This window comes from Phasianus colchicus, chromosome 3 (genome assembly GCF_987193195.1).
Source record: "Phasianus colchicus chromosome 3, bPhaCol1.hap1.1, whole genome shotgun sequence".
NCBI lineage: Eukaryota > Metazoa > Chordata > Aves > Galliformes > Phasianidae > Phasianus > Phasianus colchicus.
Genome location: NC_143438.1, coordinates 44617969 through 44634447, shown reverse-complemented (window position 1 = coordinate 44634447; position 16479 = coordinate 44617969). Strand labels below are relative to the sequence as shown.

General features: G+C 41.4%; 1 protein-coding gene across 2 annotated transcripts in view; it reads left to right on the top strand.

Moving 5' to 3' along the window:
* The window catches only part of RALBP1 (ralA binding protein 1), a 30267-nt gene that overhangs the window by 10319 nt on the left and 3469 nt on the right, over positions 1-16479 (top strand). For both annotated transcript variants that reach the window (XM_031588966.2, XM_031588967.2), the window contains exons 2-6: positions 5608-5901; positions 10625-11083; positions 12965-13314; positions 14918-15079; positions 15300-15431. In XM_031588966.2, coding sequence (XP_031444826.1) covers positions 5658-5901; positions 10625-11083; positions 12965-13314; positions 14918-15079; positions 15300-15431 — 1347 coding nt within the window. In that variant the 5' untranslated portion in view covers positions 5608-5657. The remainder of the gene's footprint in view (positions 1-5607; positions 5902-10624; positions 11084-12964; positions 13315-14917; positions 15080-15299; positions 15432-16479) is intronic.

Genomic DNA, 16479 nt, shown 5'->3' with positions numbered 1-16479 from the left:
TTTTCCCCCTGGCCTACCTGCTTTAGCTGGCTGTGGAACAGGCAGTTGGATGTACATGTCACGGTAGGCTGCAGCAGGGAAGGAGGGTGGTAGAACAGAACAGGCCGTGTGGCTGCAGGGAATATTCCTTATTCCTGGCCAAGGCAGAAGGCAGAATCACAGAGTGATCAGGGTGCTTTTCCTTATGCAGTTATGCTCTTTCTTTTTAGGGGCACTCTTTGTAGGAAAGCACTTAATTCTCCCCCAGGGATCTCAAGATTTGTTGTTCCCAAGACAGATATTGAAAATAGCCTGTAAATTGCATCCTGATGAGGTCTACAGAATTAGTAGGCTAGAGGCTATCATACTGCTTTTCCTGAAGTGAACTAAACTAAAGGGTATATGTTACCACATATCTGGAGATTTCATCATCGTGTGATGAGAAACCACGTTTCTGATGTTTCTGAAATGTCTAGGATATTGCTTTATTTACTTTAGTGTTTATTTTCAGGTTGTCTCCCTAATGAATGGAGTAAAGAAGGACTGGAATACTCTCGCTAAAAGGGAGTAACTCGGATACTGCTATATATTTGGAATGTGAGCTGGTCCTGCAGAGGTCCATTCAAATGTGGATGTGTTGTAGCTCTCTGGGACAGCTAATGTGTTTATATGTCACCACCTTGGAGCTGGCATGGACTCTCAGAGCAGAATTTGAGATGCTTTGCATGGTACTGTGATCACAGCAGAATGCAGTTAAATGAGAAAATGCGTACATCTATTTATATTGCTTTTAGAGCTGTTCTCATGCTGGCGTTGGTTTTGGAAAAAATAGCTTGCCCTTGTGTACTTGAATTACGTGATTAAAAACTCTTAAATTAAATTTTTTATCATTCTTATAGTACCATATATCTTGTAAAGTACTTGTAGGTTTAGGAGTTGAATGATATTCTACAAAAAAAACCCAACATCCAAACTAAAGACCCTTCTTGAAGCTTTAATTAATCCCAGACATGGTAGGTAAATGACTCATGAGAGAGTTGCTTAATGCTGTTTTTGTGGTTACTCCAACTTGGGAAATATTAAACTTGCTCTACCTGTCTATGTGATGCACTTCCCTCTCTCTTCTTGTGGCCATGCACTGTTCAGCAAAGAAAAGGGCACTGTTCGTTAAATAAAATAGATATCAGTTTGCTATGTGACAGCATGAACTGCAGTAACTTAGTACTCTGTCATCTTGTCTCCAAGTCATCTTTGTTTCTGAAGTGCTTTGACCACAACTGGTAGTTTTTCTTCTTTTCTGGCTCACTGCTTTCCAAAATGGAACATTGCTTATTGCCCCAGTGCAGCATGCTGCACGTCTTTGGATCACATCACTTTGTCACATATGGCCACATCTTTTGGGCTGAAGACAGATAATAAGGCGCTGCGGTGTTGTGGATCTTGCTTTTGTGTAGCTGTGACAGTGCATTTTGACAGCTGAATGAGTGTTCATGCCTGACCTCCCTCCTCTGATTGCTGACTTCTTGGCACTATTTTCAGCGCATCATCCAGATCTCTCAGTATAGCTGTGTGCAGGGACATGGGATGACCTGGGGGACACCCGCTTCAGATGTGGTCTTACATAATTCTTATTGCAGCAGAATTCCCAGTGGAATTCCCTTTATTCTGCTCAGTAATTTTACAAAACAGCATCTGTGCATGCAATCACCTGCTTTAATTTACTTCAGCTATTGTAATTGGTTATGGGGCACAAAGTCTCAATGTGGACTTGGATCAAAATTGAAATAATGGTGCCTTTTATACTGCATGAAAGAGCTGTGAGTTTGGTCTTCTAACTCTGCCTCTCTTTAATGTGTTAATGCCATTTTTTTATGCCACACTGTAACAAGTGAGATTGTATTAAAGTTGCCTGTTACATCTTTCTCTATTTGTTTTTTTTTCTATGGATTTCTCAAACTTCACTTGTTTAACATTGTTTTTCTTCCTAGGTACATAGCTCGGGCTGATTATTTTATTTTATTTTAGAAGAGAATTGACCTATTTTCAAGAACAAGGCTGATTTAGCACTGTAGGCATCTCTCTTTTTCTCCCTAACCCACATTCCTGTCTTTGTGGTCTTGAAAGATGATGGAGTCCTTGTGTTAAGGATATACCTTTTGCCTCCCAGGCTTAAAACCCTTTTTAATTTGGATTTGACACTTCTCTGGGGAACAGAGGAAAGGTCACAATTCTGCCCATGTTCAGTAACAGCTTTTTGTTTTCACGTGCAGTGATGAATATTCAGATTCGTGCTGAGCAGGAAGATGCTTCCTGAAACTGCATTTTGGGATACTGACAAGAGTAGCTGTGTCTGAGCAGGCACTTGGACTGGGAAAAGTTCTCTGCTGTTGTCATATAACAATTTTTTGGCTTCCTCTGGAAAAAGAATCAAATATCTAGCAAGCAGGAGCTGGTGGGAGCCTGCTGTGGGAAGGGAGGTAGGGAAGATGATAATTTCTTGCATTACTTGGGAGAGAGACTGAAGGCTGGTGGGAGGAATGAAGATGAGGTGAGAAGGTCAGTAGTTAGGAGGAAACAAATGACTGCAGCAGAGAAGAATATCTTGGAGGAAATGGGAACCAGTAGCTAATGAGAAAAGGAGGAGGAAGAGGAAGAACTGTATCTGCAAGCAAGCAGCCTGAACTGACCGAGTGAAAATCAAGGGAGAGAAGTGGTTGAGACTATTCAAGAAGTGTGGGTCACAGACGCCAAACCATGCTGTGTCGTGACGTGCTAAGGATGAAAAAGAAATCAGACTGGAACTGTGGGAGTACCAGCAGTGAGTGGTAAAGAAATCGAAGCTTGTAGTTATGAGGAAAATAGCAAGAATGAGGTGAAATTTGGGTCATGAAGCTGTGCCCGCAGCATCACAAACATGAACTGTGCAAAGAGGGGAGGTTGCCTTTGTGACACCATGGTTCTGCTGCTCCTCTGCTTTCTGTCTACAGAGCTTGTTTTGAGCTCTTCCACCGGCCAGCTCAGCAGAAGGAACCTGCTGGAGCAGGTAGCGAGCTGATCTATGCTATAAAGGGGTCTGGTGACACAGATCTACTGCAGTTGCAGAGCAGGAAGGAGGAGTGTTCATGTGTCAGCAGCGGGCTGTTAAACCTTGTGACTGAGTGAGAAAAGAAGGAACTGGAAGCAAAGAGCAGCAGGCTCGGACTGGAGCAGTCACAGACTGGGAGGAAGGGGTCAAGTGTGAGAGAGAGCTTGGCAGGAGAATCAGCCCATTAGGAGCATTCCTTCTCAAAATGCAGAGAAGATCCGCGATTTTTCAGTCACGCCATGTCTTGCTGTCAGCAAATATTTGTAAAAGCCAGAGGAGAGGCACAGATCTGTGCAGTAATAGTGCGTGAACATCCATTAGTGGGAGTGGAAGAGATGTTTGTGGCCTAAGGATCCCAGGCCTAAGGATCTGCTTCTGATAAGCCATGGTGTAGTTTGAGCGCGTTGGAGTTTCTCCTTTATTTCAAGGCCTGGGAAGTTATGGTATAGGAGAGTAATGCCTTCTTAAGGCTGTAAAACAAACAAAACATACGAAACAAACACAGGTGCATTGTAATTTTGCATTTATAAATATACATTGTTATTTTTTCTTAGTGTCTCTACTCTAGCAGAAATAAAGAATGAATCATATAAAAGATCTCGTGACTGCTTTGTTTCTTATCTTAACCCCGTGCCTTACTGTGCCCTATCTGAGTTCTTATCTGAGGAACTGTTGATTTCCATAAGCACTCTGTGAATGATCTCCTGCAGCGAGGTACTTCTCTTCATATGTAATTAATCTTTCACTCTGGTCTGCATACAGACAGTTGAAAGATGAGAGTTTAGAAACAATTCAAAAGCAACAACAAAAGCCACTTAGCTGGACACTTCTAGATTATTATCCTGGCAAAACACCATTCCATATTATGTTTGTCCTTATTCTGCCAATCTGTAAATAAGCCCCCAGGAGCTGAGTAACTGAGGAAAACACAACTGCAGAGTGCTGTGTAACAGGTGGGCTAATTCTGACATGTTTTCCAGGTTGCTGTGTGTGCCTTTACAGTGACGTTGTATGAGTTGGAAAGGACCTTTACAGATTGTCTCATCCAACTCCTGATCAGGGACTCTTTGCACTTACAACCCTTGCCCATGTTAAGCACAGACCCATTTGTAGGTGTGGTCTACCCTATTTGCTATAAATAAAATATATGTTTCTAATTTATGTCCCTGAGCTGCTGTTGAAGTGCTGTCCGCTGTTAACAGTAGATTTTGGTAGGGCTCCTTTCAGCTCTGGTCTTGGGCTTGTAGGGTTTTTTGGGGTTAAAAACAAGTGGTGTAAACAAATTTCGCAGATCTGATACTCGAATGAGATACAACAGTATTGCCAGTCTGTTGCTGGTAGTACTGAACGCGCTTCTGTAGTTGAAGGTCTTTTGGTATGTCTAAGTCTGAAGCTGTAGAGGCTAAGATATTTCTCCTAAAACGTATTCTTACCTGTTAAACACGGTATCAAATTAGTACAGCAGTGCAATATTCAGTATCCATGAAAAATATGAAAATACCCAAGAAGCATGTCAGAAAAGAAAAAGGCTCTGTCTCGTGTTAATGCGGTTCTCTTTAAAAGAGGCTTTCTGCTACAAGTTAGTCCAGTGTGTGTGATGTGTCAGGAGTTCCTGCTTAGCCAGTAAGTATCCTGTTTTTCTAAGTATGGGTTTTATAAAATACTGGGTATCAGTGATTGTTTGTCTTCCTTAGCAAAGTGTTGACTGATGTTTACTCAGCATGTCTACATTAAACAGCAGGAGTACGAGAGATGACTGCAGAGTCTAATGGCTAGTGCAGAAGCCTGAGCTGTTGTTTCTGGATGTGTTGTTACAGTAATAATTCTCATGGAGACAGGTCTGATGTGGAATCTTAACGTGTTTTAATTCTGTTTGAGGCAGTGGCTACACAGTCACCTTGATCCCTTTGTCTCTCCTAATCTCAGCCTTGTTGTTGCTATGGCATTTTGTATGGCTGCACAGACAACCAGGTTATGGAGCTGGCAGCTTCAAAAATGATTGTTTTCCTTTCTATTTGATTTCAGGACTTTTTTTTTTCCCCCTCTCTTACTGCAACAGGTTAGGCAAGTTCATATTTGCATCTATAAAATATGCTTGAGAAAGATGAAAGTGGTCTTGGTGCAAATGCAGGCCTCACAGATACTCTGAGCTTCCAAACAATCCTATTTTATTTCAAAGATTCAAGGTTAGCTGTTTCATAACATGCAAGCTGCCTCTGAATTTTGTAAGAATTTCTCTACATGTAGAATCCATATTCTGATACTTAATACGTAATGTTTGGCATGGTGTAAAGCAAAGCTGGCTGAAATAACAGCTCTCCTATTGTGTTAGCATGGCTTGGCAGCTAATGGCCAGATTCTACAAGCACTAAGCTTAGGGCCTGCTCTGTTTTATTATTGCCTCATGTCATCAGGTGGAGCGTTCCTTGTAAAAGGCATTGATGTTTGTTACATTTCCAAGACAGAGCTCTAAACAAAGTGCTTTGAAAATGACTGTTAACATTTTTTTCATGGTTTTTTTGGTTTTTTTTTTCCTGCTACAGGTGTGATGGACAGGTAGCAGAAGATTTCACTTTGATATCAGGGAATCAGAATGACCGAGTGCTTCCTGCCTCCCACCAGCAGCCCCAGTGAACACCGTCGGGTAGAACACAGTGGGGGTCTTGCTCGTACTCCCAGCTCTGAAGAGATCAGCCCTACAAAATTCCCTGGGTTGTACCGTACTGGTGAGCCTTCGCCACCTCATGACAGCTTGCATGAGCCTCCAGATATAGTATCTGATGATGAAAAGGAGCATGGGAAGAAGAAAGGAAAATTTAAAAAGAAAGAAAAAAGAAGTGAGTAGGAGACTTCTTATTTCATGCTTAAGTCCTTTTTCTGTCTGTCTTTCTCAAAATTGCCTGGTATTCCCAGTATTGTTTTTTCTGTTATTGTTGTGATTTCTTTCTCTTTAAACCTGTTTAGGTGTGAAGGAAGTCAACTTATACAACACACACTTTGTGCAATACCTGTTTCTCTTGATGAAAAGGACTTTTTTGCTGTTGTACAGGCACCAAGCACATGCCCAGAATTGCTGATAAACGTATTTATGTAAAGCCTTTAGCAGTGTGTTGGTGATCACCTGGCATGATAGTCCTATAGCATTATCAGTTCAGATCCTGAGTAGAGATTTTCAACTGTATTTCCTAATAGATGCTATTTGAAATTTTAGCTGTAACACTTGCTAAAGTAAAGCTCTAAGTTTGACCTGAATTTTACGCTTTTAAATTTGAAAGAGTTAGTTTAAACAACATTTAACTTGTTTCTTTTTTCATGCCTTGTGTGGTCAGTGTTTGTTATTAATTACTATTTTAAGCTTTCATATGCACACTGTACCACTCATTGAGGACTAATAACTTGCATCCTTTCTTTCATTAGCTTCTTAGTTCAGTCTAATCATGCAGTTTTCTCCAATCCAGTTCCAACCCTCTAAAACCTAAGTATCACAGCCACCCAGTTGAGTTGTTTTGTTTTTTTTGACAAAGCTTTACAATATTTTTCCATGTTTTATATTGTCCTTGTACATGGCCCAAATGCTGGATGTTGTGGATGCCTTTGTGCCTCACTAATTCCTAGAAGTGAAACTGGGAATACCAAATACCAATGAGACAGCACACAATATTATGGCTTTTTGTAATGAGTATGATGACCATTTGTAATAAGCATTCCTGGATTGCAGGAATTGTTGCTTCTACCACAGTTTAGAAGGCTTGTGTCTGAAGGGTACTGTAACTCAAAACCATGTTATCCTCTAGTCAAAACTAACAACCAAAGTTCCTACAGGTTTTAAGAAAGCTGATACTTTATTTTTTCTCTTGTAAATAACATTAGCCTAATATTAATACTGCATTGCTGATTCTCTGGGCAGCCTGGTTGGTGACCCTGCCCGTGGCAGGGGGGTTGAAACTAGATGATCTTTGAGATCCTTTTCAACCGAGGCCATTCTATGATAAATTCTGTATTAGTTGGTTCTAAAATAAAGCCATTGTCTGTTGGGCTTTTTTCCTCTTTGCAAATCAACTTTGGTAATGCTGCCCTCCTGCCTCTAAATGTATGCCTCTGAATTTAGAATTGTGAGAGACCAGCATTATATACAGTATGGCTTTCTTTGTGGTGTAATCTGCTTGTCTCATGGCAATAGACTGAAAGCTGAAGAGGGGAAATGCTACTTCAGCAAGTACCTGCAGGTCTGTACACTGCTAGCAACGTAACTGCTCTCTTCCACAAGAGATTATAACACATTGTACAACTGATGCAAAGCATTTTTTGTTAGAGGAGTTTAGAGATGAAGTATAAAAACAACATAAATGCCAAATGCAGGAGTAGTCACATCTTCTCTTGCAGCTGTAACATAAAAAGCATTCAGCACATCCTAACCCTATTGTATGTATGTCATGTAATTAGCAGTCAGATATAGGATTGAGTTGAATACAAAGCTTCTGGTATCTCTTGTACAGTCCAAACATGGTAATTACTGCAGATATACCCAGAACATTCTACTTATGTAAAAGAGCAGGGGTACCTGGTGGCTTTTCTGGCCTCCTGTTTTGATTTTTTGGACAATACACAACCTGCTATGGTTATGTAATTTGGCATTTAAACAATTACTGTTGATCACTTTAATAAGAAACATTTAACGCTTTCACTTGTCTTCAACACTAATGATGGGCTCCATGAGACCCCCAAGCCCTTAGCTGGAGGACTATGACTGCAGTAACAATAAACTCCCAGCCAACTCTCAAGTTGGGCTTGGAGAGTTATAGTAAATGAGATTACATCAGGTTGGTGGGCAGTCACTAGTGGGGTGCTGCAGGGCTCCATTTTAGAGCCAGTTCTCTTAAGGTTTTCATCAATTACTTAGATGCAGGACTTCAAAGGACTTCAGGGGAGGCCTGATGGTGGCTGTAGCTCCTCACAGGGAGCCGAGGGGCAGCGCTGAGCTCTGTTCTGTGTGACAGCGACAGGAGGGAAGGGCATGGAGCTGTGTCAGGGGAGGGCAGCTGGGGGTTAGGGGCAGGTGCTGCACGAGTGGGTGGTGGGCATGGCCCCAAGTGCTGGAGTTCAAGGAGCGTTTGGAGAACAATTCTGGGTGGTCCTTTGTGGAGCTGGAAGTTGTGCTCAATCCTTGTGTGTCCCTTCCAAGTTGGGATATTCTGTGATGTAATGTAACGTTCCACATTTAAAATTACCTGATTTATCACGTGCTTTCAATTATTTTTCTTCTGTATAAATTTGGGTTGCTTGTATTTCAGTATGTTGTGTCTCTGGTGAAAGAGGTGCTGTAATATTATTACCAGGAGTACGGTTACTTCTAAATAAAATTAGCCTACTCTGGAAGACATAGAAGCTTCCTTGTGGTATGAGTGAGAGATTCTCAGCGAATCTCTGATTAATATACATTTATAAACTTATGTTGCTGAGACAAAGTAGGCTGGTTTTGTATGTGACTTGCTGCTTCATGTCTTGCATGAAGTCAAGAAATACCAGTTTCAGTAACGTGCTGTTACTGGTGTTACTGAAGGCCTTGAAGAGCATTAAGAATTTGTTTTGCAACATGGAGTGTTGAAATGTGCTGCTTTGCTTATTGCTGGAATCAGCCTCCAAGTACAGGCTCCTTGTACTGACTGGCACTGTGTGTGCTGACACTGGGCATGGTATGTGTGTTGGGAGGAACCCCACTCTGCTAGATGGGGCACTGGTACAGCTACCCAATTGAAGGTGTTGAGGATGGATTATTCCAGGCTGCCTTTGGTGAAGGTTTAGCTTTCTGCTCAGAAATGACATCTGGGAACCCCATCTTAAATCTGTGCAGGCCCCATCTCATTCTGACAGGAAGTGATGGTGAGGTGTTCTGCTTTGTCCTGCACCTGATGCATCAGTGCTGTCTTTATCCCAGAACTGAATCCTTAGCTTATGCATTGCAGATTTCCCTACCTGTTTTCATTTCTAGTTTACAAGAAGAGTGAGCAGTGATACAGCGATATGGGGAGGTCAAGACCTGGTTGCTGCTTGTTCTCCAGTAGATCTTTCTCCATTCTTCCATGGAATATGTGTTTGGTAGTCCTAGGAAAGAGTTCAGGATGGGAAGGCTGGTCAAGTGATTGTAGTTATTTGATTGTAGTCCCACGTTTTAATACATTTCGTGTTTTTAACTATTGAATACTACTTACAGAGCATATAAGAAGGCTTCAAAATATAGAGAGCTCTTTGGATGTGCTGAAGTTCTGCTGATAAACTAATTGCAGCTTTTAGAACAGGTGAATAAAGGTTGTTTTGCACGAAGTGTCTCACCTGCAGACATACAACCTCTCATCTTTCCATTAGGCTTTCTCACATCACTTAAGGAAGGGTGTAATTTTCCACCAACTAGGTCTGTTCAGTCAGGAACTGCACTTGCTGTCACTGTGCTTCACGCAGGCAGAGGCACTGTCTACAGGTGGTGGAAGAGTGTCAAGGCATCTGTGTAACAGGGGTATCACACTGAAGCAAGAGCTTATTTTCCACCGCACTGGGGGACCTAGGTGGTGCAGATGACACGCAGGTGAAATGCCTTCTTTGTTGAACAAGTTTCAGGCTTGCTTTCTTTGGGGCACAGAGCGTGTAAAATCGCAATGAATTCACTTGGAAGTTGCGTTGGTTTCTATGTTGTTGGTTTTGGTTGTGGGTTTTTTGTTTAGTTAATGGAGTTTTTTTGTTGTTTGGCTGTTCTTTTGTAATCCACCTTGTTGTTGTTGCCTGGAGGATAGGAAGGGCCAGCTGCGGAGGCGTAGTTAATGAAAATGCTGGTGCAGATGCTTTAAAAGACACTAGGTGTTTTGGTGCTGAAACGGCGTGCTGTGCCATGGACTCGTTTGGAGATCTCACATACAATTTTTAAGACAAAAATACAATTTCACTGACAGGTATAGTGGTAGTGTTACTGGAGTTGTTTAATTCTTCCGATGGAAAAGTAAGTTTGCTTGGACCTTTTTTTTTTTTTTTTTTGACATTTTGTTTGTGACCGTAACTTTATTAATTTCATACTCATCTTAAAATTCATAACATTTTGGAATGGGGTTGGAGAGTTCAGTGACTGAAGTTTTGTTTGTTCTTCTTTAGAAAAGGTTTTTTAGGCTTATATGTATGTAGTAGATGATCCTTAACGACTCTTATACTGTTGATTGCAGGAACATAGAGAAGTTGCGAGACGGTTCTTTTTATTTTGCATTTCCTTGACTATTAAATGGGAAACTAGCACATAAGATGGACATTGCAATTATGAGTAAGTATGTAAAGTATGAATTGTTTAGATCATGCAGGAGCAGTGTGGCTTATCTTTGATGTGACTGTTGCGATCTCGATTTAGTCTTTGTCCACTTCATTGTGTAACAACTATGAAAAGCCTTAAGAAGAGTGAGGCAGACACTATGTTTTTACCCATGTAACTTCTCTCTCCTCCTTAGATGTTACTTTTTCTCTTGATATTGACAAAGCAAGCCAACTTACAGTTGTCCTCTTACCTTTCCCTCCTTTGCCTTCTAGCGGAAGGTTATGCTGCCTTCCAAGAGGACAGTTCTGGCGATGAAGCTGAAAGTCCTTCCAAGTTGAAGCGGTCCAAGGGAATACATGTCTTCAAGAAACCCAGCTTTTCCAAAAAAAAGGAAAAGGATTTTAAAATAAAAGAGAAACCCAAAGATGAAAAACACAAGGAAGACAAGCATAAGGAAGACAAACACAAAGAGAAGAAGTCAAAAGACTTAACTGCGGCAGATGTTGTAAAACAGTGGAAAGAGAAGAAGAAAAAGAAAAAGCCAATTCAAGAGCCGGAGATACTTCAGATGGATGTTCCAAGTCACAGACCTGTGTTTGGCATTCCGTTGTCTGATGCAGTAGACAGGACCATGATGTATGATGGCATCCGCCTGCCTGCAGTTTTCCGTGAATGTATAGATTATGTAGAGAAGTATGGCATGAAGTGTGAAGGCATCTACAGAGTTTCAGGTATTCTGAGTGTACTGATGTACAGGTTCTTTAGGTTGCATTTGTCTTCTTGTTTTACTGCTTTAACCACCTAGAGATGCTATTTAAAGCTGCTTTGATTTTAATTATTGAAAAGATAATCAGGTGGCTAAAGCTAAGCAAACCCTAAAATACCAGAAAAGTTGCTCATGTCATGGTACTGCTTAAAGTCAGTAAAGATGTATTTAAATTGACCAGCTGAGATAGGATGATCATAAGTATGAATAAAATGCGCTGCATTGGCAAGCTTGTATTTTTTTTATTTTTATTACTTCTGCATAAGAAATGCTGTGCTAGTTGATGGCAAAAGAGAAGATGAGAAATAACCACTTTACGACTTAAGCTTCCCACTGTTGCTTTTTCTTGTGTATATTTTTCTTCTTAAAAGCTTCTTTTGTTTGGGCAAAGTCACTAATAAGCAGAAAATGCAAGTTTCACATTTAAGCTTAGCCACAGCAGGGTGATTAACCACAGTGATTGTGTAACACCTGCTTATATAAAGCAGTGTGGTCTGTAGTCCTGTTTAACAAAACAATCCCTTTGTGAACTCTGTGTGAAACCCAAGCTAGTACTTCAGCGTGCACATTTAAGGGAGCAAAAACAAGTGAGAAAAGGAACCTGGGGGAAAGCACTTGGGACAAGTTATTACCAGCACTGCAAAGCAGTAATCAGACAATTGCTAGAGGCTTCATTAAGCTGATGGTCTGGATAGTACTTGCTAGGGATGCTCAGCAGTTTCTTAGTCTCACTCGTGGGACCATTCTGGCAGTACATTTTTTTCAGGACATGCTGCATTGGGAATGTTCACAGAAGGTTTGTTTTCCATAAGGTGTTCTTGATGTTTGTACTGTCCAGGTGTTCTCCAGTGCAATAGCACCCTCTGGTGTGTGCAAGAGTACTTAAATTGAGAGCTCTGAAAGACAATGGCCTAACAGTGTACCAGTGCACTTGTGATGAGTAACTTATCTGGACATGAAATAGAACACATTTTAGCTGGCATTTACCGTGGGCTGGGTGCACCCAGCTTTGTTTATTGTACCAGAGCCAAGTTGTGGCAGTGCAGTAAGTCAGAGAAAGTCAAATGGGTATTTGAGCTTTAAGAAAGAAACTTTTCTGACTTATGAAAGATCTGAATGTCACTGAGTTGTAAAAATACTGTGCAAATAATACTGGCAAGGCTGAATAATTACATGAACACTTGTTTATTCATACGTTGCCTTAAACCAAAATGCTATGTGAGATTCCTCCAGCTGGAGACCTAGAAACTAAATTGTGTGGGATTGGTTTCACAGAGGAAGGCTCGTGTAGAATTTCTTGCACAGTATTGGAGTTGATAAGGACATATTTGCTGTTTGGTTGAGGGCTGTTATTGAACTACTTGAGAGAAGTTATATGGAGAGAAACAACAAGAGGAATCAACTTTTTACGAGGGTTGACAGTGAGAGCACAAGGAGGAATGGTTTTAAGCTCAAGGAGGGAAGGTTTAGATTGGATGTCAGTGGGAAGCTCTTTACAAAGAGAATGGTGAGGTCCTGGAACAGGCTGTCCGGAGAGGCCTTGGATGCTCAGTCCCTGGAGTTGTTCAAAATCAGGTTGGATGGAGCCCTGGACAATATGGTCTAGTACCAGATCTGGAGGTTGGTGGTCCTGCCTGTGGCAGGGGGGTTGGAACTTGATGATCCTTGAGGTCTCTTCTAACCCAAGCCATTCTGTGATTCTCTGAAACATACATTAGTCTCTCATTCCTCACCTATTTCATGTTCTTTGATGTAAAGGAACTGTTGGGCCCAGCTGATTTAAGACTGTTATAACTATTATGCACATAGAGTTGAAGAATTGTCTTCTTTATTTAAATATTTTCAGGAATAAAGTCAAAAGTTGATGAGCTCAAGGCAGCCTATGACCGAGAAGAATCTCCCAACCTGGAAGAATACGAGCCCAACACAGTAGCCAGTTTGCTGAAACAGTACCTTCGAGAACTGCCTGAAAACTTGCTTACCAAAGAGCTAATGCCCCGCTTTGAAGATGCTTGTGGAAAGAGCACAGAAGCTGAGAAAGTCCAGGAGTGCCAGAGGCTGCTGAAAGAGCTGCCCGAGTGTAACCATCTCCTCATTTCTTGGCTCATCGTGCACATGGACCACGTTATTGCAAAGGAACTGGAAACAAAAATGAACATCCAGAATATTTCTATAGTGCTCAGCCCTACTGTCCAGGTACGTGCCCCACACAAATACTAGAGCAGAGCATCAGCACAAGAAAGGCTTCTTTATAGGAGTTCTCTCGCAGGTGTAACTCAGGCACTGTTTATACAGTTAAGCTGAATTAAAGCCCTTCTTTATACTTTGGGAACATAAAATGCACAGGAAGTAAGGGGGGGAGGAAGACTTTCTGAAGGTAAGCTTCCATAGCATGGGCCTGGTATCAGCTGTTATGAAAACACTGCAAAGACTGCTGACAGGGCTTTTTTTATTCTGTGAGCACAAGTAATTCAACATTGAATTAATCTGGTAATTCAAGTGAATGAAGAATTTCTGGGTTTCTGACACCGTGATGACTTAGTGAAGACTATTTTGTTGCTTAATTTTACTATCAAGCCACGGCACCCTGTGCTGCAAACAGATCTTGTGATGACTTGGGTATAATGGCTGTGATATCTGCAGTCAGATTGCTGACTAATTTTCTAGGAAGATTTTGGTGATTTCAGGACTGTTTAATTCCTTAATAAACAACTTTGTATTAAATGCAGCTCAGAATCAGTCCTGTCCATGCCACTGGAAACATGGCAGTGGGTGTGGGCGGTCTAGAAGAAAGTCCATCTGTCACAAAAGCACTGCTTTATTAAGAGTCTGGGAGGAGGCCTAGTGAGACAAGTGCTGTTCTTCTCTGCTGTTTTGCTGTGCCAGTTGTTTTCTATCAAACAAAAGCAACAGTTAATGTAAAATGATGCAGGCCCAATCATGCTTCATTGTTGAATAGATTTTAGCAAGTAAATTACAGGCAGAGACAGAATTCTAATCCTTCTTCCAGGATGCATTTTTAAATTTTAATGGAAGGTACAGCATCATAATAAATATTTGCTTCTGTCTCATTTTAAAGCAAGCAAGGAATATGGTACCAGTTTCTTTCAAACATTTTTTTTAACTGTTTTAAATCTGAGAGAGAAGTTGGTGAAAATACTGAAGTTTTGGGAGGAGAGAGAAGGCAGCCATCCATAGCACAGTATGTTTGGTGTTCCTGCTTACCTATTGCTATCACTTCCACCTTTGCATGAGCAAAAAGAAAGAGATGGTCAGAGAGCTGGAGCATTTCCCCTATGAGGACAGGCTGAGAGAGCTGGGGCTCTTTTGCCTGGAGAAGAGAAGGTTCTGGGGGGACCTTATAGCAGCCTTCCAATACATGAAGGGAGCCTACAGGAAAGCTGGGGAAGGACTTTTTTTTATAATGGCAAGTAGTGACAGGACAAGGGGAAATGGCTTTAAACTGGCAGAGGGTAGATTTAGACTAGATATTAGAAAGACATTCTTTACTGTGATGGTGGTGAGACACTGGAACAGGTTTCCCCAGTGAGGCTGTGAATGCCCCCTCCCTGAAAGCATTGAAGGCCAGGCTGGATAGGGAGGTTTAGAGGTCTAGAGGGAGGTGTCCCTGCCTATAGCAGGGGTTGGAATTAGGTGATCTTAATGGTCCCTTCCAACCCAAACCATTCTATGTATTTGCTCTTGCATTTCTGGAGAAAGATACTGTGCTTCACAGGTGCAGATTATGTGAAGAAATCATCTTAACCAGTGTTCTCATCTCCCACACCCTTCCTTCCAGATCAGCAACCGTGTCCTGTACGTATTTTTTACGCATGTTCAAGAGTTCTTTGGGAATGTGACTCTAAAACAGGTAACAAAACCTCTTCGTTGGTCAAATATGGCGACCATGCCGGCACTACCAGAGACACAGGAAAGCATCAAAGAAGAAATCAGACGACAGGTTGGTGAATACTTCAGTTGTTTGGTTTGGTTTTGTCCTGGATTTGATAAATTCAGCACTAAACTTTCGTAAGAGTGTAATTGTATCACAGTTGTCCTGTTGTGGGATGCCACGTGGTTTGAAAAGCAGAATTCCACACCTTTTGTCATGAAGCCAGTGCTGTATTTTTCGCCCTGCTCTGATATACTAAGGACACTAATTGCCTTGGTAATGTTTCTAGGAGTTCCTACTGAACTGTTTACACCGAGACTTGCAGGCAGGGATAAAAGACTTATCCAAAGAAGAGAGACTCTGGGAGGTGCAAAGAATTTTAACAGCTCTTAAGAGGAAGCTAAGAGAAGCCAAGAGACAAGTGAGTAGCTTGCTATTTATTGCTCAAAGGTAGATCATAGATGAAAATGATCTGGGAGTATTTCTAACTGCAGCGATTCTTCCCCAAATTTCATGACTATCGATTATTCACTGCTCGTCCCCATTTCTTGGGGTGCATCATTCAGCCTTTCTGCCTGACCCATTAGTTGAAAGTGCCACGACTGTGAGATGGTTCTATAACCATGGACTGGGGGCTTCTAATGCTCACAGATTGTGACAGGTATGGAATATTGGTACTCGTTATAAGTTGGATTTAGAAAGCGTGGTTGCCACCAAAGCCTTTCATTATGCTTTCCTGCTCTGCTCTGTGAGTTTTAGTATGCAAATTCTAAAGAGAAACATAAAGTTACATTCTAGAATTAAATTTGCAGATTTCTGGTATTACTTACAGTACTCTTGAGTTGTGAAAGTGTAAGAATATAACTACATTTTTAGGGAAAAGTGGGCCATTAATGAGTTGATACAGCTGTGACAATTGTGAAAGCATTCCCCAGGGTACACAGAGAAACACAGATAAATCAGGCACTGGGGGGTGTGGGTGTAGCATGGCTTAACAATGCTGTGGGCTCAGTGGAAAAAGAATCATTTGAGCCTTTGCTGGAGCATAAGTTTAGTCTCTTACACTTGTATCCAGGCTGGTACGCCTTAGGTGAAGCAGATATCCCAATTCTTACTTTTCATATGACTCAAAACAAAACATCTGAGCATTCTTGCAGGGGAATTAGATCAACCCCTCTCTTTCAGTCTTTTCAGTGCAAGTTTTTTTTTTCCATCTTAATTCCTAAATGGCTGAGGAGTGGCACCTTCACCTTCCAGCTGTTTTTAAAACAGTGCATGACTAAAACAACATTTGACAGAGCTCATAACCACTCCATGCTTAACACTGTGTGTTCTGGCCCAACAAAAGGGATGACTGAAGGCTCAGGTGAATGAACTTGCAGCAGCATATTTTAAACTGTGCTATGTCCCAGAGCACCGGGTAAGCAGTGAACGCAGCCATTTTGTTTTGCAAATGCTGAAATTAAAAG